At 38.7% G+C, this 24,622-nt stretch overlaps 1 protein-coding gene across 14 annotated transcripts in view; it reads right to left on the bottom strand.

Annotated features, from left to right (window-relative positions):
- C2CD5 (C2 calcium dependent domain containing 5) overlaps positions 1-20,715 on the bottom strand; it is a 124,700-nt gene extending 103,985 nt beyond the window's left edge. For 12 of the 14 annotated variants that reach the window (XM_036759697.1, XM_036759704.1, XM_036759696.1 and 9 more), the window contains exons 1-5: positions 20,337-20,492; positions 16,181-16,267; positions 13,124-13,295; positions 9,093-9,188; positions 7,748-7,903 (exon numbers count right to left, since the gene is read on the bottom strand). In XM_036759697.1, the coding sequence (XP_036615592.1) occupies positions 7,748-7,903; positions 9,093-9,188; positions 13,124-13,295; positions 16,181-16,267; positions 20,337-20,426 (601 nt within the window). In that variant the 5' untranslated portion in view covers positions 20,427-20,492. Of the gene's footprint in view, positions 1-7,747; positions 7,904-9,092; positions 9,189-13,123; positions 13,296-16,180; positions 16,268-20,336 lie in introns of all 14 variants that reach the window. The other 2 variants (XM_036759692.1, XM_036759694.1) reach the window with 1 other exon arrangement.
- Positions 20,716-24,622: the final 3,907 nt, after the last annotated feature.

Below are 24,622 nucleotides of genomic sequence, written 5' to 3'. Positions count from 1 at the left end.
ATATGACAATATTGGTGAAGTACTGATATCAAAAAGATGGGCCTTTGCTTCCAAGAGAGGGTTGGGTTCACTAAAAGAGCTCTATAACTTCCTAAAGGTAATCTATCTTGTTCTTTACCTATTTAATTCTGAGCCCAACTCATTCTTTTGTATTATCCAAGTATGTAAACAGAGAGAAATGCTCTATAGATTGCCCATCCAATTGCACAGCATAATCCACACAAAAAGCAATCTTCATCCACTTGGTCTTTCCTGGGGGGGTAGTCAAATCAAACTCTTTTGAGTGAATACAGTTCTCTTCCAGGAGGCTCTGCAGTGCTCCAGAGCTTGATGCAGATATTAGTATCAAGCACAAACAGGAATATCTGAGGATCTCATATTCCACAGGGAATTCATCTTCAACTTGGACTCTGTGCTGGACCTCCTCCGCCAGAGTGCCAGATACTACTAGTAAATATACATCTCTCCACTTTATGACTCTCCTGATATTTATGGTCAGAGGGTAATAAGAAAGGTTATTTCTGTCATTTTATATTTCAGAATCTTGAATTTACAGATAAGAGACAAATTTCTGGAAAAAAACCTTAAAGGCATCATTTTGTTCTACCAAATCAAATGCTCTTCCACAAGCAAAATAGCAACAAAAAGCACGATGACTTCTCACATAATCCTGATATTCAGGCAATTATTATGTCATTATAAAGATATGGTCCACTGAAGAATATCACATACAAAAGTCCACCTATTCCCTACCAATACATTTATCAAGGATGTCTTTGGCGCATTTGTAGAAAAGTCTCAAAAAAATTTTGCAGAAATGGGAAAGAAAGCATACAGGTCAGTAGTGGTTGATATTCTCCCAGTCACCTTTTTTTTTTGAGGGGGAAAAGGGGAAGAAGGTTGTTAATAAGATCCAGGATTTTTTCCATGCTTTTAATATATTCCTTTAGATAACTCAATGCCCTTACCGCCAGCATAAATGCTTTCGGTCCAAACAAGTTGCTCTAAATAAGGTACACTTGGTCCAAACAAGCTGCTTTTTTTTTCTTTGTTCTCTTCTCTTCAGGATTTTTTTGGGTCTCCTTTAGCAAGTCATTGACTTGTTTTTCATGGTTTTCTTGCATCACTCTCATTTCTCTTCCCAATTTTTCCTCTACTTCTCTTACTTGCTTTTCCAAATCCTTTTTGATCTCTTCCATGGCCTAAGACTAATTCATATTTTTCTTGGAGGCTTTTGATGTAGGCTCTTTGACTTTGTTGACTTCTTCTGGCTGTATGATTTGATCTTCTTTGTCACCAAAAAAGGAATCTGAGTTTGAGTCTGAGTTTGTTTTCGCTGCCTGTTCGTGTTCCCAGCAACTACTTGACCCTTGAGCTTTTTGTCAGGATATGACTGCTTGTAGAGTAGAGAGTACTTTGTCCCAAGCTTTAGGGTCCAAGCACTGCTGTTTTCAGAGCTACTTCTACTCCACTGTCACCACAGGCTCTGTCACAGCAGTGCTCCTCCTCCCCCAAGAACCGCCAACCAGGACTGCAATCCAGATCCAAGCAGGGCACAGCAAGAGAACCTGCCTCTGTGCCCACAAAGCGCTCCTTGCACTCCCCTCTGATCGGCTGCTAGATTCCTCCCACCCTGTGAGCCAGGGACTCGGGAAGCAGCTGATGCTGTAGCTCTGGAAGCAGCCTCAGGAGCTTCCTGCTGCTGTCACCATCGCTGCTGCACCACCTCCACCACCCCCAGGGATGGGGCCAGACCGCTCTAAACTCGATCCCACAGTTTCCCACTAACCTGTTCTTTGGCGCTTCTGGTTTGAGAAGCCTGGTAACTGCCACAGCTCAATGATTCACACGGTCCTAAGGCCTGTTCCGGCCAGCTGACTCCAGGTCTGGTCTGTCCTGGCATGGCCCACGGTGGGCTGCGCTCCGCTCCCAGCACCATGCCACAGACCCTTCCCAGCGACCATCCAGGCTCTCCTGGGCTGGAGACCTGTTTCCCTCTGCCATTTTGTGGGTTCCACAGCTCTAGAATTTGTTCAGAGCTATTTTTTACAGGTGTTTGGAGGTATTTGGGGGAAAGCTTAAGCAAGTCCCTGCTTTCCAGCCACCATCTTGGCTCCACCCCCTAACTTTGTTCTCTTTAGGACCATTTCTACTGTTTCTATAAGCATATACAGGACTATGATGTTACAAGTCCAAGTGTGATAGTAGGACAGGATGAATAATATTCCAAGACCCTACTCAACTCAGTCTAGGCTACTTTTTTCTTTAAAAGTACTGAAACCATCCTGGAGACTTTAATTGGCTCAAACCACTGCCATAGCTTCCTAAGTACAAAAGTCAGCCCCACAAAGAATCAAGGCTATTTCCTTCAGACTTCTGACCAGCAGAACTGCAGGGCCAATACATAGGTAGAGAGGCTATACCCAAATGAACAAATGCTGTAGTTATGCTAAGTATTCTTTTTATGCTACTATTAAGTAAATTTCCTTTTGTTAACTGTAAGATAGTCTAGGAGCGTTTTATTTTGTTCTAATTATAACCTGAACTACCAGATTGCCCTGAGTCAGGTCTGGACTACAAAATCGGGCAGAGACAGTAAGAATAGATCAGACTGATTTCACTGAAATGGGAGAAGAGAAATGCAAAAGAAGGTGGTTTTTGAAGTGCTAGTTACAAGATTGGATAGTAAATTGTCGCTTACCATGACATTGAGCAACAAGAAATAGATATGAATGTGCCCTGCACCTTAAAGAACTGTGCTATGAAGGTGATAAATGCTCTAAACTTTTGTTCATTGAATTTATTTGGCAATGACAATGACCTGCAGGCCTACTAGTTACAGATGGTCTAAGGCCTCCCTGGAAATGATATTTTTGGAACTAAGAACTGTACTGAATGAATTACTTGGGACTTTTTATACTCCATATGGGAGGCCATGTAAATTGTGTTCATTGGGATTCTTCGGTGCAAGGAATTTGGGAAGGAGGGAGGGTATTTGAAAGAACCATGCTTGATCCTTCCTCCAGGAAAATATGGTAAATACATCCCTAGATGATTTGATGAGAAAGGAAAGGATGTTGAGTGCTGTGTACTATGTCAGCTTAAAAGAAGATCCAGGCTCTGTTCTGGCTCTTTCTCATTGGGGCTTCCAGAAAGAACTGGGAGAGGGACTTTCTGTGGCATGAAATCCAGTACAGATCTTGCCATGGCATAAATGGAAACTTTTCACACATAGCAGCTTCAGCACACTTACTAAAGCGCGCAGCAGAGCACTGGGGCAGTGTTTGGATCCCAGCAGTGGCAATGTTTAGGCCTTGGAAGTGGAAGTGCCAGTGGCAATACTTAGACCCTGGCAGTGGAAGAATTTCTAGGCCCCAGGTTTGTGGGGCAGAGCTTAGTTCCCTTATTATAGCAATGGATTTACATCAGTTGAACTTATAAATAAAATGATTATAATCTTTATCCATTTTTAATCTATTATAATGCTTTATCCATTTTTAACTATCAATTACTTGCTTAAATGGGTCAAAATTTACTCTATGCACTTACATATCTTTTTCCTCAGTATCAAGCTTTCTTCCAGCTTTTTACTAATTCTGACCTTTCCTATAATAAGTCCATGTTCTGACTATATAATTTACTCATATTGAAATGTTTGGTGATGATTAAGTTCATGATAAAAAAGAAAATTTCAAAAATGACTAGTCTTTTCATGACTTGAAATAAATCAATTATGTTTTTGTGATGTTTATAACCTTTAGGTTCCTTTTTTAAGTATTTATGATATAATGGCATGAGGAGTCTTTGTAATCCACGTGTCTTTAGCCTCTCTTATTCCTTCTTTCTGATTCATATTTTCCTAAGTATTCATCAACATTTTCTTCCATTTCTCCCTTTGCACTGAAGTCACCAAGTGTCAAGACATATAATGATTTAATCTGGAAGGAGCTTAGCAAAATTTTCACAGAACTTATCTCCTTTTACATTCTCTGCAAATTAAATTACTGCAAAGGCCTCAATTATTTCATGGTACACTTTTTGTAAATACATACTATGAGGACTCTAACACAAGATGATTAAATGTCTCATCATGTAATATTTCTTGTTGCCTTTGGGCTTAAGATAAAGCCAACTCCCTAAAGTCCTTTCTTTGTCTCTCCAAGGAGTGCGTGTGATCCATCCCTCAATTTAGCAGCAATTTCCTCCTTTCTTTGTTTTCATTTATAGCAAAAATACCAAGAGTAATATGATTCAGCTCCTCCGGCAGCATGTTAATTTGTGGGTCACTGGTTCAAGATCTCACATTTAGAGCACCAACATTCAAAGTTTATAGATGGTCTAAAAACTGTATGATTCTGAGTATCCATTCCCTTTTCAACCACTTTGCCATCCCTGGAGAACTAGAAGGGACATTTTTTTCAGTTTTTGCATGGGTTGCCACAGACAAAGAATTCATCAGCAATTAGTCAGGCTTATCTGTGATGAGCTTCTCTGTACTTAGCTAAGCTAGTCCTTGGAAAGTAGCCTTAATGTGTTGCCGGGACCATATGATCATGTCAGTCCCTCACTAAAAAGTCTTCACTCGCTGATCCAGCCATTTTGGAGAACAATTTGGAACTATGCCCAAAGGGCTATAAAAATGTTCATACCCTTTGACCCAGCAATACCACTTCTAGGGTTGTATCCCAAAGAAATCACACAAGCGGGAAAAGGACCCATATGTACAAGGATATTTATAGCGGCTCTTTTTGTGGTAGCCAAGAAATGGAAATCAAAGGGATGCCCATCAATTGGGGAACGGCTGAACAAGCTGTGGTATATGAAGGTAATGGAATACTATTGTGCCATAAGAAATGGGGATGATACGGACTTCGTAACAATCTGGAAAAACCTACATGATATAATGCTGAGTGAGCGGAGCAGAGCCAGGAGAACATTGTACACAACCACAGATATATGGATTCTGTGAGGACCAACCCTGACATACTTTGCTCTTCTCAGCAACGTAAGGTGCAAGGACAACTCCAGGGGACTCACGATGGAGAATGCTATCTTCATCCAGAGAGGGAACTGTGAGGTTTGAGTGCAGATTGGGGCGCACTTCATGCTCACCTTTTTTCTTCTCTTTTGTTTTTGTTTTTGGGGGTTTTTTTGTTTTTTTTTTTTGGTTCTGTCTCTTCTTTCTCGTGGTTCACTCCATTGGTCCTGATTCTTCACAACTTGACTAGTGTATAGATTAATTCAATGCGAAGTTATACATGGTAGTTATATGAGATTCCATGCCGTCTTGGGCAGGGAGGGGGAGGGAGGGGAGAAAATCTGGATCTCAAAATTATGTAGAACCGTGTGTTGTAAACTAAAAATAAATAAAAAAAAATTCCAAAAAAAAAAAAAGAATGAATCAACCTAAAAAAAAAAAGTCTTCACTCAGTGGCTCATTATTGTTTCTGAAATAAAAAACAAACTTCTGACACATGGAAAGGTTGGGTTTATAGAGAGATCCAGAAACGCCAGTGATGTCAAAACAGAGAACATCCATAAAACTTTTAATCTTAATTAACAGAATAAGGCCTAGGACAGAATCCTGTAGCATATCTTGAACTTCCCTTATACCAACATTGATACATTAATTCTCTTTAGGCACTATTGTTCAAGAAGTTCATAATTCACCTAACTATATTATCATCTAGCCCACATTTCTTCATCTTCATAGATCTCAAACTGGAAGAGAATTCAAAGGATCATCTTATCTAGGATTCTGACCTTATCTGGGCAAGCATGCAGGGAAGTTATCATTATGCCCACTTTGCAGATGCAGCCCAGAGAGGTTAGATGACTTGTCTAAGGTCACATAGTTAATAAGAGACAGAGACGTTACTAGAACCCAGGTCCCTTGCTTCCTTAATGCAATGATCCTTTTACTATATTACTCAGACTTCTGTATATTCACAACAATCTACCAGAAAGTAAATGAGATTAGCTTAGCTCCAATTGTTGTTGATAAATGTAAGCTAGGTTGTAGTGACAGGGAATAAGATAAAAGCCCTTCTTGCTTCCCTTAAGACTCTTTTTAAAGTTCCAAATGAATGAATGAAAAAGCATTTATTAAGCACTTTCTTTGTTGCAAAGCCCTGCATTAAATGCTGAAGCTACAAAAAGAAAAGGCAGCCACTGTTCTCAAAGTTCAGATTCTAAAGGAGGAAATATCACATATAGAAGGTTTCAGCAGCAAATGAGATGGAAAGCCTCAGTGGTGCCATGGGCAAAGGAGATGCTGACGTTATCTTTCTTAATGTCAGACAATATCCAGATGCTGAGATACGGGATGGTGCCAAGGACTTGGATGGAAATAACTTTCTTTTCTGGGTTTTCTGCAAATGTCACTGAACCTAGCAGGTGGGGGCCGAGGCCCCTGAAGAAGCAGCTATCAAAACACATCTCCACAGTAATTGCTACTCTGGATGACTGATGGCTATGGGGGGGGGGGGGGGGGCGGCGCAGAGCTGGAAGCACAGTCATTATCTGTGGAGCCCCTGTATTCTCTGTGGTCTTAGGATGATCTGTCTATTGGTGGCAGCTGGTAGTAGCAGCGGTGGCAGGGATAGCAAGCCCCTTCTCCACATGGGTTGCTCTTCTCAGTGAGTGCTGCAAAGGAGAGGCCGGAGATAGGATTGTTGTTATGGGGGGACTGCTAATCCTCATTCTCTTGGGCCCAGGGTTCTGGACTGTCTCCACCAGAGGAAGTGATCAAATTGGCTGGACACACCTGGTAAATGCTTATTTCTATCTTTCTCAGGGTCCCTTGCTATTTCAACTAGGGTGGCCTGACTATCCTATCAATGGCACGGAGTGGTGCTGGTGGTAGCCGGGATGGGAGGCCCCTTCTCCACAAAGGGGTTTCTTCCTTGGAAATTATTAAGAAACAACAAAGTATAGTGGAAAAAGTATCAGATTCAAGAGTCAGAAGACTAGAGCTCTGGCTTCAACATTTACTAGCTTATTGATCGTGGGCAAATCATATTTTAACCTGAGCCTCAATTTTCTCAACTTTAAAATAGAGATAATAATGCTTATAAAGCTATTTGCACAAGCTGCTTCAAGGATAATCGTGAGAAAAGCAATTTATAAACCAGAAAAAGCTATATAAATGTGAATAATCATTATTATTGCTACTAGCTTTAGCTTTTCTTCCTCCTTTTTATTTATATGCCCAAGTCCCTTTTTTCGACATCACACAAAAACCATGTAAAAGTTTAATTAGTAATAATGATAAGAAAGAATAATTTAAGACTATTTCAACATCTGTCATTAATTGTCTTCTTTTCAAAATAGCTGACATTAACATATTTTAAGGTTGGAAAAGCATTTTAAATGTATTATCTCATCTGATGCTCACAACTGCACTGTGAGGCAGACACAGTAACTTCTCTCCTCAAGCTAATCTCACAGGCTCTAGTGATGGAAAGGCTTTATCACTTATGCCAGTCCTGTCTTGTTATGAATGAGGCCCAGAGACACTGAATGACTTGCCAAGGTTCCATGGATAGTAAAGAAGACAGTTAAGATTTGAACCCAAGTCGCAGGTAAAAAGCCAGTGCTTTTTTTCACTAACCATACAGCCTTTAACTCCTATGGTTAGACAGGTAATTCCCAAAACTATCTCCAGGACTGATCTTTCTGCCAAGCTCTAGATGCAACTCTTTATAAGACACTCTCATCTGTACCTCTAATTCACAAGCAAACATACCTGACATTAACGAAATAAGTCTCTGTCTGGCCTCATTTGATGCCCTTGGTGTGCGAATTCGGTCAATCCACTGATATTCTGGATCTTCATTCACTACCAATTCTTCTACAAATCCATGAATTATTACAGCTCGATAACACTTTGGAATAGATGTTGCTGTTAAAAAAAAAATGATGTATCTTTACGTTTATTTATTTATCACAAGCAGAATTAACATTTTAAATACAACATCCTCTGTTGGCGTTAGAAGTAAAGAATATCACTTTAATTATGGTTTTGTAATGAAGTAATTACTAGCATGCTACTTTTATGCAAAGGATATCATAGAACCAGTCACAGAAACACTATTTTCTTTCAGGAGGCTTTTGCTCCTCATTTATTCTTTTGTCCTGGTCTGTGATTTCATTTTTATGGAGGATTCAGTGTGATTTCCTCAACCAATTTAGATCAACACCACTCGTCTTTAAGTTAGCTCCTAGGAGGGTTTCCTGGGACACTATGATGTTATGTGACCTACCCTACCCATCAGCAGATAGCCAGTACATGTCAGAGACAGACTTGAATCTGGGTCTTCTTGATTGCAAGGCATCCACTATTCCATGCTGCCTCATCCTTTACTATAATTACATTAAAGAAATGTTCACCTGAGGTCTATTTTTGTGATTCAGTAATTGCTATAGATAATATTAAATAATATAATATGAAATTCAAATAAAATTCAGAATATAAATCAGATAGCTAAAAATAGAAAAGTAAAAAATAATCACTAAGCTAGAAACTGAATATTCATTTTAAATTTTTTTTAAGAGTTATTCCAGACATGACTATATCAGTCTTCAAAAATCATGCCCCTTGAAATTCCATCTCTGAAAGTACCACATAGACCTCAATGTCTACTGGCAATAGTGCATTCCTGCAACCACTAGCCAACAAAAATTATGACCAAACGGTATCAAAATCCTAGATGAACAAACTGATTTAATACATAGAATACAATATGACACACTTTTAGCCACAGAATAGACTGTACCACATTGAGAACAGTGATAGAACTGGGATGCAAATAAATGGCATAGTATTCTGTGCCTCATACAATAGCAAAATATTACTGATTTTTCAGGCCTAAACATATAAATTTAAGAAAACTAGTTGCTGTTTAGTCAGAAGCTTCAGACCCCAGAAAAACGTTCTACATAAGTAGAGATTAACAATTTCTTGACAAACACACATTTCCCATTTAGATCTTAAAAGATAAAAATATTTGTTTTTCTATATTTGTAGATACCTATTTCTATATTAAGAACAATTAAAATCATTCTACTTCCAATTAAAATTATTTACTTACTGCAGAAGAATTTTACTCCACAAGATGACTGCCTAAAACGGTTTAAATCATTAAAGAGGTCTACTTTTACTACTACGTTGATCTCCCCACGGATACCTGTGAAATAAAAAGGAAAAAGCAAAAATTCATTCTAGAAAAAATAATCCTTCACTTATAACTATCAAGTGAATTAATGACTCTTTTTATAAAATTACGTATTATAGAGGCTGCTTAGCAAAACTGAAGGAGTGCTGGACTTTGAGTGAGCAAGACCTAAACTGAAATCCTCCCTTTAATACTTACTATCTGTGTGACTATGGGCAAAACATTTAACTTCTCTGAACTTTAAACAACTCTTTAAGACTAGTTTTCATACCCATGAAACGAGAAGTTATTGGCATACTGATGTATTACATTAGAAAAGCAACATTAATATTTTTCCCCAAAACATTACTTTATCTTTCCCTTCTCCAGCCTTTAAAATAACCATGGTTTTGGCCCCTTGTTACATTTAGTCCTTCGGACTACACAGTCATTTCAACCATTTACTTAACCACTACTCTAAAATCCCTTACCTATTTTACCTCCCACCACTCCTGACCTATTAAAGTCTTAGTAACCCTAAGAGTCCAAATTCTCTGGTCCTCATCCCAATGTTCCATGAACTGCTAAAGAAAGTAGTACAGCCTAATGATGACATCATTTACAAACTCTATCTATCTCTCATAAACTCCCTATCACACTTCCCCACATCACTTGTCAGTCTCTTCCTCAAGCCTTCAGAATTCAATCCCACCATCTAAGAAAACTGCTGTGATTTCACTACGACCAAAAATAACCAACCTGAACTCTAACTTCAGTTGTCTTCCATACAAAAAAACTTGTTTTCATTTGTTTTCTCCTCCTTCCCTCCAGTTGCAGAAAATGAAGCCTTTTTTAGTCTTATTTCATACTACACACACCTCCACTTATTCTACCCACCAACCAACCAAATATTTTTCATCCTAGTACATGCCAAATACTTTTCCAATGAGACATAATGTATGTAAAACGTTTGCAAACTTTGGTACTATATGCCCCTATAACTAATGATATTACTGTTATCACTGTTACCTCATTATTCTCATTCTTTTTGATAGTGTTTGGATGAAAAAAATGGCCCAAGTCACTAGTTTGCTATTTTTTTGATAATTTATGTTCTACATATGGTTACACAAATGGATAAAATGACTGGCTTAGGTAAACGAACAAGAGCATGAGAGTGTAAGGTCATTTTGTGTAGACTCTTTGAAATCATCTTTGGGACAACTCCAGTAGTAGAAAGGAGACAAGCATAATATGTAATCTCATCCTGTTCCCACATGGTTTTAATTTATATATTATTTTGAAAGCTCTTTATTTCATGCAGTATGGCGATTCTGAATATTCAGCAAGGCAACATCTATTAAAATCTGTCTTTAATTTTTATGGACCAATGTTATATCTGGATAGTTCTCTTAACATTATAGTCAGTTCTATCTATAATGATGCTTCATTTCTAGTACAGTTTTATTTGTTGCATTCTCAAGGATTGGGAGGTGCAGGATGGGTACATTTGTAATACATGGATTTGCCTTCTATACTTTATAAAAGATAGCATGTGCTTCTGGCATATCATTCTAGCCACCTGATCATGTCTTTCAAGGTATCCAGTAAGTGGTAAATTTTTGCAACCTACAGAGATATGCTTCCACCACTTCACTGTATAAACTGCACTGATGAATAAATTATAGCTCCTTTAAGGATAAACGTTCTATTGTTTCTGGTGGCCATGACCTGATTCTGAATCATCAGCTTTAATAAACCCTTCCATTTCTATAAATAAATCTGCATGACTCTGATATTTGTTTCATGTTTCTTTGTTAACATAGTGTTGATTAAGTTCATGTGGATGTTCCCCTTGGAGTGTTTTTTTTTTAATTCCACTCCTGGATCATAGCCATTTCAAATGCTCCATCTGGAAATAAAACTACCCTAGATTATATCTCACAAATCTGGCAGTGTTTACTTCAGCTTTAATGTCTGTTTGTTTCAAAAATATTTCAGTTATTTATCATGGGCTCTGAAAACACCTATCAATCCTTTTACTCCTTTTTGATAATAAGTGTTCATCTTTTTACAGCTATCTTAGCCTTGTGTTTTACTAGCACTGCATGGGCTGCTTTTGTTTGGAAACCTTCTAAGTGTGTTGTTATTCACTTTGTAGTGCCAAAAGTAGGCAGTATGACTGAATTCCATTCTGCATTTTGTTGCTATTGCCTATAACTGGGCAATAATACGTTTAAGTGATTTATAGAGTATAACAGGTAAATACTGACATATCTTTCAATGTATTTCTGGATATCTTTATTATTTTTCTCAAGTCACTTCTACCATGGTGGCATTTGAAGCCTTTCTTTATGAGTATTCCTAGACAGTTCTACCATTCCTCCTATGGTGACTGCTGTGGCAGTAGCTACAGCAAATACTACGGTCCTAAAAAGGTTTTATACTCTTGTCACATAACTACAGGGGAATGAATTAGTTTATGATGGTTATTTCCATTTTGTAGATGAAGAAACCAAAAGACTGAATAATTTAGCAAGTGCCAGAACCACAGCTCAAACTTGGGTTTCTGGGTCCATGTCTCAAATTTCTCAGGCCACTTTCTCATCAAGAGGTATTTTGATATTTCAAAAGATCCTTCACCAGCAGTTTGAGTACTTCTTCCTACACAGATCACAAAACCTTCACCTCAGCAGAAGGGTTCTGACAAGGGAAGTGATATGATTAGGCATGTGCTTTAGGAAGACTTTTTTGACAGTCATGAGGAAGATGGACTGGATCCTTTCCCCATACACCATATTTTAATATAAGGGTGAAGGGGATGGACAAGTCAAAAATAACTCAAGGGTTTTAATTCTTGCTGATTAGGAAAATGGTGGCACCATCAACAGAAATGTGAGGAAGGGTGAATTTATTGTGGGAAAGATCCAATCCAGCCTCCACACAACTGCCAAAATAATATTTCTGAGACACGGGTCCCATATCTAATCAAAAATCTCTAGGAGTTCCCTATTGCTTCTACTATAAAATATTTATTCCTTAGCCTTGAATTTAAGCCTGTCCATAATCTTACTCCAAACTATCTTCCTATCCTTATTTTACAACAGTGGGTGACTTGCTCTATATGCTGTCTCTTGCCTTCTCCACATTTGCAAAGTCTATCCTCAATTCCTGGAATTCTTTCCCTCCTCATTTCTGTCTTTCAGGATTCTTATCTTCCTTCAAAATTCTGGTTAAATCTCACAATATCAATATAGACATCCCTGATCCTCCCAGATAAAAGTAATCTCTCCCTCCTCAAATGGGGTAGGTTAGGTGGCAAAGTGGATGGAGCGCCAGGCCTAAAGTCTGGAAGACTCATCTTCCTGAGTTCACATCCAGCCTCGGACGCTAGCTGTGTGACCCTGGATAAGTCACTTAACTGATTATCTTGGTTTCTTCATCTATAAAATGAGCTGCAGCAGGAAATGGCAAACCACTCTAGTATCTTTGCCAAGAAAACCCTAAATGGGGTCACAAAGAGTCAGACACAGCTGACAACAATTCAACAACCTACCTAAATATTCCTAAACTCCCCTTTTATAGATAGTTACTGTGATCCCTTTTACTCCCTATCTTGTATTGTATTTATCTGTGTGCATTTCAACGATATTCCCCCTAACCTATGAGCCCCAACTACTTTATAAGTTCTCTGAAGGCAATGACTGATATCTGAGATATTTCAAAGTATCCCAGCATTTAGCACAATGCCTTGATCATAGCAGGCACTTAATAAATGTTTAAGTTAAATTAATTATAAATTTCTTACCAGAATGTCAAGTTTGACCAGGAGTCACATTTTAAATTGTTACACGTCTGCTAAAGGTATGTTTTTAAATAAAGACAGATATTTTCAATAAAATAGCCCAGTGACGTAGAAATCTTTAAAAAAAAATCAAATTTTTTTTTCTTAAAATATTAACCCTTACCATGTATGGTGTCATAAATTGGAAACCATCCTGAAATTACTGTAGCAGCCTCACTATACAGTAAAGGATCAATATCAATATACACTTTGCCAATGGCATCATTTGCACTGTACGTATCATGGTCAAGTACTGTAATCTGCAGAGGCTCATCTTGTAAATCTTCATCATCCACCTAGAATTATATCCCAATATGAAATATCAACTCTTCAATTATAAAAAATAAAATATATAACAAGAGGACATGACATTTCTCATAATGCAAAGAAGAGAAATTTTCTACCAAATTTCTAATGGAACTGAACACACAAATGGGATGTGATCACCATAAAATATGAACAACGCATGAAATATTTTTTCTTCATACATTCATGTTTTATTAGTATCTATACATAGTATTCTATAAAATATGCCTGGTTAATATTTCAATAAACACTATATAAATTAGCTAAAGAGATCAAAAAGATTTATTTATAATTATCCGAAAGCAGAAAATTAAAAGGCAAATTTAGTTCGTATATCAAAATCCTCCATACCTAAATTCTTCAAAAAGGGAATTTTAAATATCTAAATTGAAAAAGCTCTTCATAGTCTATGATAACCAAGAAGCATTACTGTCAAGGTGTGGAAGCTAGGAAAATCTATTTAGTGTACAGGAAAGAGTACTGGCCTTAGAGTCAAGAGAGATCATTGGTTTCAAATCCCTCCTCCAATAATTATAAGCATCTGTAAAATAGAGATAGTAGGACCTCCCAAGTTGGTTGTGAGGAAAATGTGCAAAAAAATAAAATGCATAAAACACTTTGCCAACTTAAAACACTATGTAAATGTCAGCTATTATTATTATGTATTAGCTGTAGCAAAGCAAGAGCACTTCTTTCACAGAATTTGAATTAGAAGGGACCTCAGAAGTAGTAATTTCATCTACCCTCCTAATCAATGCAGAAATTTTTTCTACAACCCCTAACCTCTGCTTGGCTATTTCCAATGACAGAGAGACTGCTTTGCAAGGCAACTTGTCTCTTTTTTAGACAACTGTCGAGTGTTAGTTCTTCTTGAGAAATAGTAGAGAAGATGGCTTCACAGCCTTGAGGTCAGGAAGATGCAGGTTCAAATCCCACCTCTGACCCATCCTGACTGGGTGACCACCAGGCAACTGTCTAAAACCATAACTTTCAGAGCTGGTGCTGATCTACAATGATAGAAGCCGTTTCCTCATCAGGAGTTCCCCTTCTAAATAATCACAGGTCTAGTGGGAAAAAAGTCCTCTCTTACGTTCTCTCTGTAATTTGCACTCATTTGTACTAGCTCTGCTTTTTGGAACATCATCATCATCATCATCATCATCATCATCATCATCACCAGGATTCTAAAGACAGACTCTTCCATTTACATAGTACTTTCCAGTTTACAAGGTATTTCCTCACGACAATTCTTTAAGTTGGAAGTACAAGTATTATTCTTCCCACTTTACAGATGCAGAAACTCAGACTCAGTTAGTAAGTCAGACCCAGAACTCAACCCCAGCTCTTTTGACTCCAACTTCCATGTCCTTTCCCCTATACCACAATGCCTGCCAATTTCATCCCTCCTTCACACTGGAAATCCTTCAACTGTTTCAAATATTAAGTCTTCCATTACCCAAAGATATATCGACAGTTCTTTCAACCATTCAGTACTCTGATCACCCCTCTCTCAATTAACTGTAACTTATCAGTGTTCCACTGTGGCACCTCCTAAATGTGTTATTCCAAAGGAAACACAACACTCTTTATGCATATACATTACATTAGATTTTTAGCAGCCTTTTTACACTACTGGTTCACAACGAGCGTAGTCAAACAAAACCACCAGAGATTTTTCATGTGAACTACTGCCAAACCATGTATTCCCCATTCTATCTGTATGCAACTGTTTTTTAACCTCAACAGAGAACGTTTACACTTATGTCTATTAAATTTCATCATCTTTATTCCAATATTTCATTTACTGAGATCATTTTTAATCTTGAAGTTTTATTTTTATTAGCTATTGCTCCCAGCTTTGTGTCACCTGAAAATTGACAGGCCTACCCTCTATGTTTTTATACAACTGATGGATTAAAAACACTGAAGATAAAAGGGTCAAGGATAAATACTCTTTCTCATAGCCTTGACCTTTCCCTCCAGGCTGACAGCAATAGATAACAACGGATTAAGTGACTTGCCTAAAGTCATATAGCCACATATATGTTCAGAACTGATACTTGAACTGGGGTCTTCCTGAGCCAGCTGACTAGCCACTACACTACCTGCTTTTCATCCTTGTCATCTAAGGTGAAATATGGATTGGATGACAGTATTGTTCAAAGGCAATAATAATAATAGCTAACATTTATAAAGTACTTACTATTTGCCAGCAGCTAAGCTATAATAAGGACTGTGACAAATTTGTGACAGGCTATTGAAAAAAATATACATTTTAGTGCAAACCTGGTGCCCCTGGGCCAAAAGCAGAGAGTCCAAACCAGAATGAAATGTAACTGGGAACCGTTTAACAAAATAAAAATATAACACAACAGAGATAATGTTAATTTGTGGTTTTCTAAGTCAATGTATGGCCTACAAAGATCTGCTTTTTGAGGTTTTTTGTTTGACACCACCGCTTTAGAGTATTTGATGGATCAAAACTACATCATATGTAAGAAAATTCAAGTGAGCACTTCCTGTAATAATACTCTATCAACTATTGTTTGAAAATTCAAGTAAGAAAAATAATCCAAAAATAAATTTGGTAAATAAAATCCTTCACAAGGTAAAGTATGCTGCCTTTTAGTCAAATAAATAAGGTTGTAATGGAGAGTTGTTCTTTTCATGTTTAATAATATATCCAAAAATAAAAGGCTCAGAAATCTAGGGTAGGCATAGGATAATGTGTCTTTAAGGGCTGTAGAGAAGATATTACCATATTTATATGAGATCTATTCATGTTTTTCTTCAGGAAAATACCCCACATATTTATAAACTACCATAATAAAACATACTAAACAAATATTATTTATAAGGATAATTAAAATCTTACCTCAAATTTAAACCACTCTGAGTTCCACTGAGGGTTAAGGGACTTATGATACACATCTGTTTTAAATGTTGTGTTACCAAATTTCACCTGAAAATAAGAAATTGTTGTATTATAATCACACAGAACTTGAAATGTAAATTTTTAAAACAAAAAATTAACACTGCATTTAATCCATAAAGTGACTTATCTCACACAATGAAGCACACAATTAGTAATATCTAAGGCAAGAAGATGTCAAATTGGAAGAACAAAAATGAAGCTATGTTATGCAATCAAAGCAATTCTTAATCAAACAAGCTGCTGGTGCTGAAATATGGGAATGGATAAAAGAACATATATGAATAAAAAATATTTCCTAAGGAAGTTTAAACAATGTAAATCATCTGTCACAATGAGCAAAAGTACCTAGAAACCACCTGAGCCTGTGAAGATAAGATCTTCTCACTAAGCAAAGAACTGTGGTAGCCAAAGGCAATGCCAGTTTAAAACATAAACCCATCTGTAAAGTCTTACAAAAGAAGATGTTGGAAGAGTATCAGTAGTATCACTTCATAAAACAAGAAGAAGCAGTCGGGAGAAAAAAGGTTTACAGAAAGTTCAGCAAGAAAAAAACCGGAGAAAATCATCCTGAATGTATTTAAAGATTAAAGCACAACAGACCTCAAATAATAGAAAAAATTTATAACAAGCATTTTCCTCTATCAATGACAATGGGCTCCCTACATGCAGACTCAATATCATAGTCTCAGCTGCTTGAGGAAGTGGAAATGACACTGTACAATTAAAAAAAGGCGGGATGAGCTGCTGGACGAGACTAAGTAAACAAAAAGGTAAGATATGCAGATGATGGTGCAATTTTGAGGGCATTAAGAGATTGGTTCTCAAGTCCTCTGAAAGGAGGAAAGAAAAAGGCTTGGAAAAAATCTAGGCTTCAGTAGTTAACATAAAAATATGACCAAGAGAACATTTAACTTATATGCATAACTGTCCATGTATGCAAAACCTTCATGAAAATAATCGGCAAATATTCTAGACAAATATGATAAAGGTATGAGAAGGAAAACGTAGGCTTTTACAAACCACATTCTAAAACAGAACATATTTTTACGATCAAAATATTGACCAAAAGAAGTAAAGAATGCCACCGTTTTATGGACTATCAACAAAGCATTATGTCTCCTATCCTGATGTCAATATTATATAATTTGCCCTGAAAAATATAACAGGATCACCTTTGATGATAATTTATAATTTTAAAAAAAAAAAAAGGGAAAGCATAAAACAAATATTCAACACAAGGTGACTTGGATGTCCTGAGCAGAATCCAAATGAGAAAGAATTTCCCTAGAGATGGCAATATCCAACAGATACTCCTATTTGTAGATAACTATGCTGACTGCCAAGCCCTAGAAAGCTGCCAAGTGTCCTACTGTGATCCACAGTTAGACAATTTAGCCTAACTACCCAACATAGAAAATGCTAAGTGGTTTCAACTCACTGATTTTCAACAAGCAATATATATGTGCAGCGTGCCAGGTACTGTTCTAGGTCCCCAGGAATGAAAAGGGGAAAAAAATGGTCCTAGCCCTCAAGAAGAGTATAGTCTACCTAAAAATGCCTATTGTTTGATCTATGACATAGAGTTGGGTTAACATCCCACAGAGCTGGTCCATATATTGTGGACAGATATTGAGGACAGACAATGAGATGGGCATACAAGAGGAGGAAAGTAGGCTAGACTGCCTTTGGGAAATTTTTCAATGTTTTGAATGACTCCAGTCTTCTCCTTGAAACACAGATCATTTCTGGAGAAGGATTTAGAACTGTGCCCAAGGTTGTGAAACTGCATACCCTTTGACCCAGCAAAACCACTACTGGGTCTGTACCCCAAATAGAAAAAAGAAAAAGGAAAAGTACCTATGTGAACAAAAATATTTATAACAGCTCTTCTTGTGCTGGCAAAAAATTGGAAACTGAGGGGAATGCCCATCAATTGGGGAATGGCTGAACAAGTATATGATTTTGATGGAATACTATTGTGTCATAAAAAATGACAAGGGGGATGGCGTCAGAAAAACCTGGACCTATCGGAATGGATACATAATGAAGTGAGCAGAAGCAGAAGATCATTGTACACAATTATATACACCGTATAAAGCAATATTGTAATGATGATCAACTGTGAAAGACCTGGCTGCTTTGCTGACTTAGCTACTCAGTACAATAATCCAAGACAATACCAAAAGACTCATTATGAAAAATGTTATCTACCTTTAGAGAGAGAGAATTGGCAAACTGAAGTATAATTTGTTCACTTTATTTTTCTTGAGTTGCTGTTAGGTTTTTCTGTGAGATGACTAAAATGCAAATTTTTGTTAAGAGCACCACAATTCTGCCAGCCACCCACATTAGCAACCCAAGAGCCATCCTTGATTCTTCTTTCCTTCACCCTCCAAACCAAATCCACTACCAAGTCCTGTCAACTTTATGTCCACAATATTTCTCCTATCTATCCCCTTCCCTCCACTGAAAGAGCAGCTACTCTAATTCAGGCCCTTATTACCTCTTGCCTCAACCAGTGAAAAAGCCTCCTACTTTCAATCTGTCTGTGTTTAGTTTCTTCCTTTTCCAAACCTTTCCAGTCATATTTTCCCAACTGATATTTCTAAATATAAGTCTGGCCATGCCACTCCCTTAATAAAAAAATCTTCAGTGATTGCTTCTAGGATAAAATACAAATTCCTCAGGCTAGCATTTAAAGCCTTTCCAAATCTCGCTGCCCCATACTTTTCCAGTTTTATTTCATATTTCTCTCCTTCACACAAAACTCCATTGCAGTCAAACTAGACTGCTCACTATTCCCTGTAGATGGTACTACATCTCCTACCTCCACGTTACATAAGTTATCTCCCACCTAGATTGCACTCCATCCTCACTTCCAATTTGTAGAATCTCTGCCTTCTTTCAAAACAATTCAAGGGTTATCCCCTAGATCAGCTTTTCCTAACATTCACCCCTCTCTTTCCCATATTAGTGCTGTCTCCCACTAGAAATGAATTTGTATCTATACCTGTAGAATCTTCCACTAGAATGCAAACTCCCAGGGAGAAGGGATGCTAAATCTTTGCATTCTTTCTTTGTATCCCTAGTACCTTGCATAGAGCCTAGCACATATTAGGTGTTTAACAAATTCTTCTTACATTAAATTGAAAACATCCCAGACTCTTTAATATTACATTCAGCAAACTATTGCTTTCAGATTATTTGCTTTTAAAGCCCAATGCTAGAAATTTGCCCGTGTATCTACGGATGAAGTCCTTAAAATATGTGGATGATTTATGACATAAATAAAAATGCTGCATTAATATATTAACTATGAAATATCTAACAACTGTCCTAGAGCATCAATACTGAAAGGATGCCCAGTACTGTGCTAAAGCTGTGGATATTATTTTCCATTTTTATTTGGTTTCTATCGGACTCAGAATTAATTCCTTCAGGGCCCTAGGCCTATATTAATTTGCATAACTTTTACAGTAATTACTGGGTGTGTGTGTGGGGGGAATTGTTTAATTTGAAATGGGTGGTAGCATTTAATTGGTTTCCTACCTTAAGGGAGTAAATTCGCCCCCTACAGATCTGCTCAAAAGATCTGCTGTCATAAACAAGAGCAGAAAGTATTAGTTACATTGGTAATGCTCGTGTATCTGTGTTTTGGAGAATTGTTACCATAAAGAAAATAATCTATGTAAAACCTTGTGATTCTCTAAATTCACACCAGCTTCTAACTGCAAACAACAACAACAGGAGTACCAAAATCTTTAAAATTGTCTGTAACAGTGAGGTGCCCCTTCAAAACGTGGGCATGGTTCAGTGTCTGCCCAGCAAAGCCTTAGAATCTCCTGACTGGCCAGGTGGATTAGTCCAATGTCCTTGCGTCGGGGTCACACACACAGCATGCAGGGGTGGCCAGGGTTTCGGCATTGCAATCCTTAGGCTATCCCATGGGCGTGTGCCGGTGTAGACATCGCCGATGCGGTCACGCTGGAGGGGGGCAAAGGAGGACTACAGCCCGAGGGAGCCGGGGCACAGGTGGGCAGGAACCTCCCCGGGATTTGGGGTTCCCTGAAGATTTAGGGCAGGACAGAGCACCAACCTCAACAAAGGCATCAGTTAGATCACTCGCTCGGTCCATGACAGGCAAATGGCGCCCGGCCACAATCTTCACCTTCAGCTTTCCGGGCATCTTCGCCGGTTCTGCCGCTCTCCGTTACGGAACCTGCAGACACAAACAAGCGCCTGTGCGCCAAGCCCGAGCTCACGGGCGGGGGAGCATGTGGGGGCGGAGCCACAAGGGACTTGCGCGTGCGCGCGCGCGTACGTAACTGACCGAGGAGGAGGGGTGCGCGCGCGTTCTCTACCAGCCGGTCCTCCCGCCTACCCCTTCCTTTCTGTCCCGTCCACGCTCCGCGCTAAGGCGTATCGCTTTTCTCGAGTCCCGTTCCTAGGAGGGCAAGAGGGCGCTGGTACCACGCCCTCATTCCGGAGAGGCTATGAGGCGGGCTCAAACTGGTTCTTCCGCCTGTGTATCGAACCACTAGAAAGGAAACCGGAATTTAATCTAGATCTTGGCGTGAACCTTTACCAGTCTCCGCTTTCGTGCCTTCCCGCCCCAGCAAATGGCAGCGCCTCGCGCCAGGTGGGGGAATTAAAAGATGAGAGGATCGATAAATCGGTTATCGTCCCAAACCTAGAAGAGAATCCACCCAAGAGAAGAGAGAAAGGCGGGCCTTAGTCCTAGAGAGGTAGACTGGCAGGGCACTAGGACGAGTGCGGAATTATCGAGCTGCGGATGTAGCAGCGGCAGAAAATCTACACCGCCGAACCGTTTCCGAGAGAAATTCTGAAGAGTTCTTGTTAAGACAATTTCCAAATTAGACTGAATTGGGTCAAAGTAAATAATTTATGGTACGACCTAAAGCCGCTAACCTCCATTGGCTATTGTGGCAGTCATATTAATGTTGGGTAAACTCAGAACCCGGGTCTCAGCCAACCAATAATCATCAACTATTAAACGCCTGCTATATGCCAGGCACTATAAAAAGCGCTGGGGATACAAAGAGAGGCAAAAGATAGTCCCTTCTCTCTAGGAGGTCACTGTAGTCTGATGAGTGAGACAACTTGCAAACCATTATGTACAAACAGACACATAACAGCGGAGGGAAAGCACCACAATTAAGGGAGATAGGAAAAGCTTTTTGCAGAAGGTGAGACGAGCAGAGATTTGGAGTGTGTGAGGTAGTGAGAGAATAAAGTGTGAAGACTTAACAGGGTATATGTAGATATATATTTGTATCTAAAATGTTTGAGAATCAATATTTAGAGAAAAGGGAAATGGGATAAATTTGAGTCTGTGGGAATCTGATTATTTAGCCTTTAGGAATGTCTTTCTCCCTCTCCTTTAGATTTATAGACGTCACCTCAGCTGTGAATGGAATACAAGATTGTGAAAGCTTCCCTATGAATAACTCAGGCAAGGCAATATTCAAATAGAGATAGTACAAATTTAGTTAGGATGTGAACCTCACCAGGCCTAAGTTTCGTTCTGTTAATCACATGATTTCGGGGAAATCAGATGATATTCCCCTCTCCCCCTCCCCTAGCCTACTTACAAATGGCCATCTTAGCATTAAAGTTTCCCTATAAGGTAATTCTGTAGTTTCTGAGCTTGTATTGGGTAAAAACTTCTTCCTGGTTAGATTGTGAGGCCACTCGTCTCCGCAAATGGGGACAGGGGTCCAGCCTCTGGGGTGGGATTTCTTAGAATTGTTTGTACAAGGGTATATATCTCCCTGCTTGCCTCCCCCCTCCCCCCCCCACCTCCCCTACCCCCTAACCCCACCCCCGCCCCCTTGCCTCACTTCACTGCTATCTCCACCCTGGTAGTGAGAGATGCCCAATTCTCGAGACTTGATCAAATAAAGCTTCTGGTATTTTTTTCTTCCTTGAGAAACGGAGACATCTCTGTTTTTTTAACTTGAGCCAGTGGTCTTTTGTCCCACACAGGAGGAATCCAGGAGGTGAAGATGAAGGATTCTAGGCAAAAGGGACACCCTGAAACAAGCATTGAGTAAGCCTCCTATAAGCCAGACACTGTGCTAAGCACTTCTAGAAATAACTTAATTCTCACAACAAACCTCACAGGTATTATATGATCTCCATTTTACAATTAAGGAAACTGAGGTTGACAACAAGTGACAAAGTAACAGCTAGTAAGTTAGTAACCTAGTAAGATTAAATTTGAACTCAAGTTTTTCTGATGCAAATCCCAGCCATCTAGCCACTTCACCACCTTGCTGTAGTCCAAAAAGGGAGAGAGGAATGTCTTATTGGAGGAACAGGTAACAAGCCCATGTCACTGGATCTCAGGTGGATGTAAGAAGATTAGAAAGGTGGGGAGGAGTCAGGTTGTGAAAGGCTTTATATTTCATCCTGGAGGTGATAGGGAGTACAGCAGTTTATTGAGCAGAAGGGGACATAGTATAAAGACATACATTTTAGATGATCATCTTGACAGTTGAGTGGAGAATGCAGTAGAGCAGGGAAGGATTCAGTGGCAGGGAGATCAACCAGTAAGCTATTGGAATAATCCAGGTGTGAGATGGTGGATTGTGGGTGCAGTGTCAGAGCAGAGAAAGGAGTGCATGTTAAGAAATGTTATGAAGGGAAAATCTTCAGGCCTTGGCAACATACTGGATATGGGATGTGAGAGAGTAAAGAGGATGACACCTACCGGGACTGAGAAGAGAGTGGTAATATCATCAATAGACTGCTTTACTGGAGCATTTGAATGGATCAGTAATCCCAACTGTTGGTCAATCCTTCCATCTATGTAGATCCCAAACCCTCCACAATTCTCTATCAGGATGATTTTGTTCCATGCTTTCCCATAACTCCTCCCTAAAATATCTACCAAATGTAGTATATCTAATGTATCTGTGAGTCCTTCAGTACTATGTCTGTCCTTCTCTTTTCCCTCCCCCCAGCTCATACTCGGTTGTATTAGCAAGGCAGTAATCACAATATAGATGATAATTGTCAAAATGCCTATGTGGTGTTTTCAATCCAACCAAAAGTCCTCTAAACAATGTAAGTCATATCCTACTGAACCAGGTATTCCTGGATACAGTGGCAGGACATCTTCCCTTACAGGCCAATACTCAATATTTGGAATCTTCTGTGTTTGTTGTTTTCTAATTTGCAGATTCAGGCCATCATTCTGGCTAGAGGTGTACTTCCTCCTAATGGTCTATTATTCAAATTACATAAAGCAGTGAACAAATTATCTTTCCAATACTGATATATCAAAATTATTAGAACTTAACTTCCTTAACCGTTCTTTCAACAATCTATTCGTTCTTTCAATTAACCCAGATGCTTGTGGATAATAGGGAATATGATATATCCACTCTATATTGTTTAACACACAATATCTCTTCATTTCATTACCTTTGAAATGTGACCCATTGTCACTTTGAATCTGCATTGAGGTTCCATAATATAGACTTACGATATCTAGAGTTTTACAAGTGTTTTTCTGGGTTGCATACTTATAAGGACAAGCCACTAGTACACCCAAGTAAGTGTCAACACAAGTACATATAAATTTACATCCTTTATCTTGGGGTGATATAATCTATCTGCCAGATTTGGGCTGGAATTTTTCCTCTTGCTATTTCTCTAGTTATTCCCTAAGGAACAGTTTGTTCCTTTTCCAATTGACATATATAATATTCCTCTGCTATTTGTTTTAACAATGAATGAGAGATACTAATACCTCAATCTTGTGCCCACCAGTGTGTGGCCTGGACCCCTAAATGGCCAGCCATTTGGTGGACCCATTTTGCTAGTACCAGGTCATCAGCTGATAGAGCAGGGACAATATGTTCAATAGCAATCTTTGCTAGTCAATCAGCATGTACATTGTACTCACATTCTGGCATGGTGAGGGCCACATGAGCATCTACATGAAAAATTGACAAACTAATAACCAAAAATATGTTGCATATATCTCCCCATAATTCTTTGCCCCTAACTTGTTTACCATGAATTTCCCAATTCTGATTTTTCCACATTGGCATCCATGTAGCCAACCCATTAGCTAATACCCACGAATCAGTGAATATATGACACTGTCCTTCTTGTTCTGCTTTGATAGGTTGATATGCTGCCATCAGTTCAGCATATTGACTACTTCTGCCTATCCCAGTACTTTCCAAAGTTCACTTAGTACATAGGTGATGGGCTACTGCTTTCTAATGTCTATTATGGCCCAAATATTTTGCTGCCCCTTCAGTAAACCATGCATGTCAATCCACCATATCTGTCGTTCCATTTTACCAGGGATTGTACCAACTGTTGCTTTGGTTCAGGGGTTTTATC

The sequence above is a fragment of the Trichosurus vulpecula genome, chromosome 5, assembly GCF_011100635.1.
Source record: "Trichosurus vulpecula isolate mTriVul1 chromosome 5, mTriVul1.pri, whole genome shotgun sequence".
Classification (NCBI taxonomy): Eukaryota; Metazoa; Chordata; class Mammalia; order Diprotodontia; family Phalangeridae; genus Trichosurus; species Trichosurus vulpecula.
This window is presented reverse-complemented; position numbering and strand designations above follow the sequence as displayed.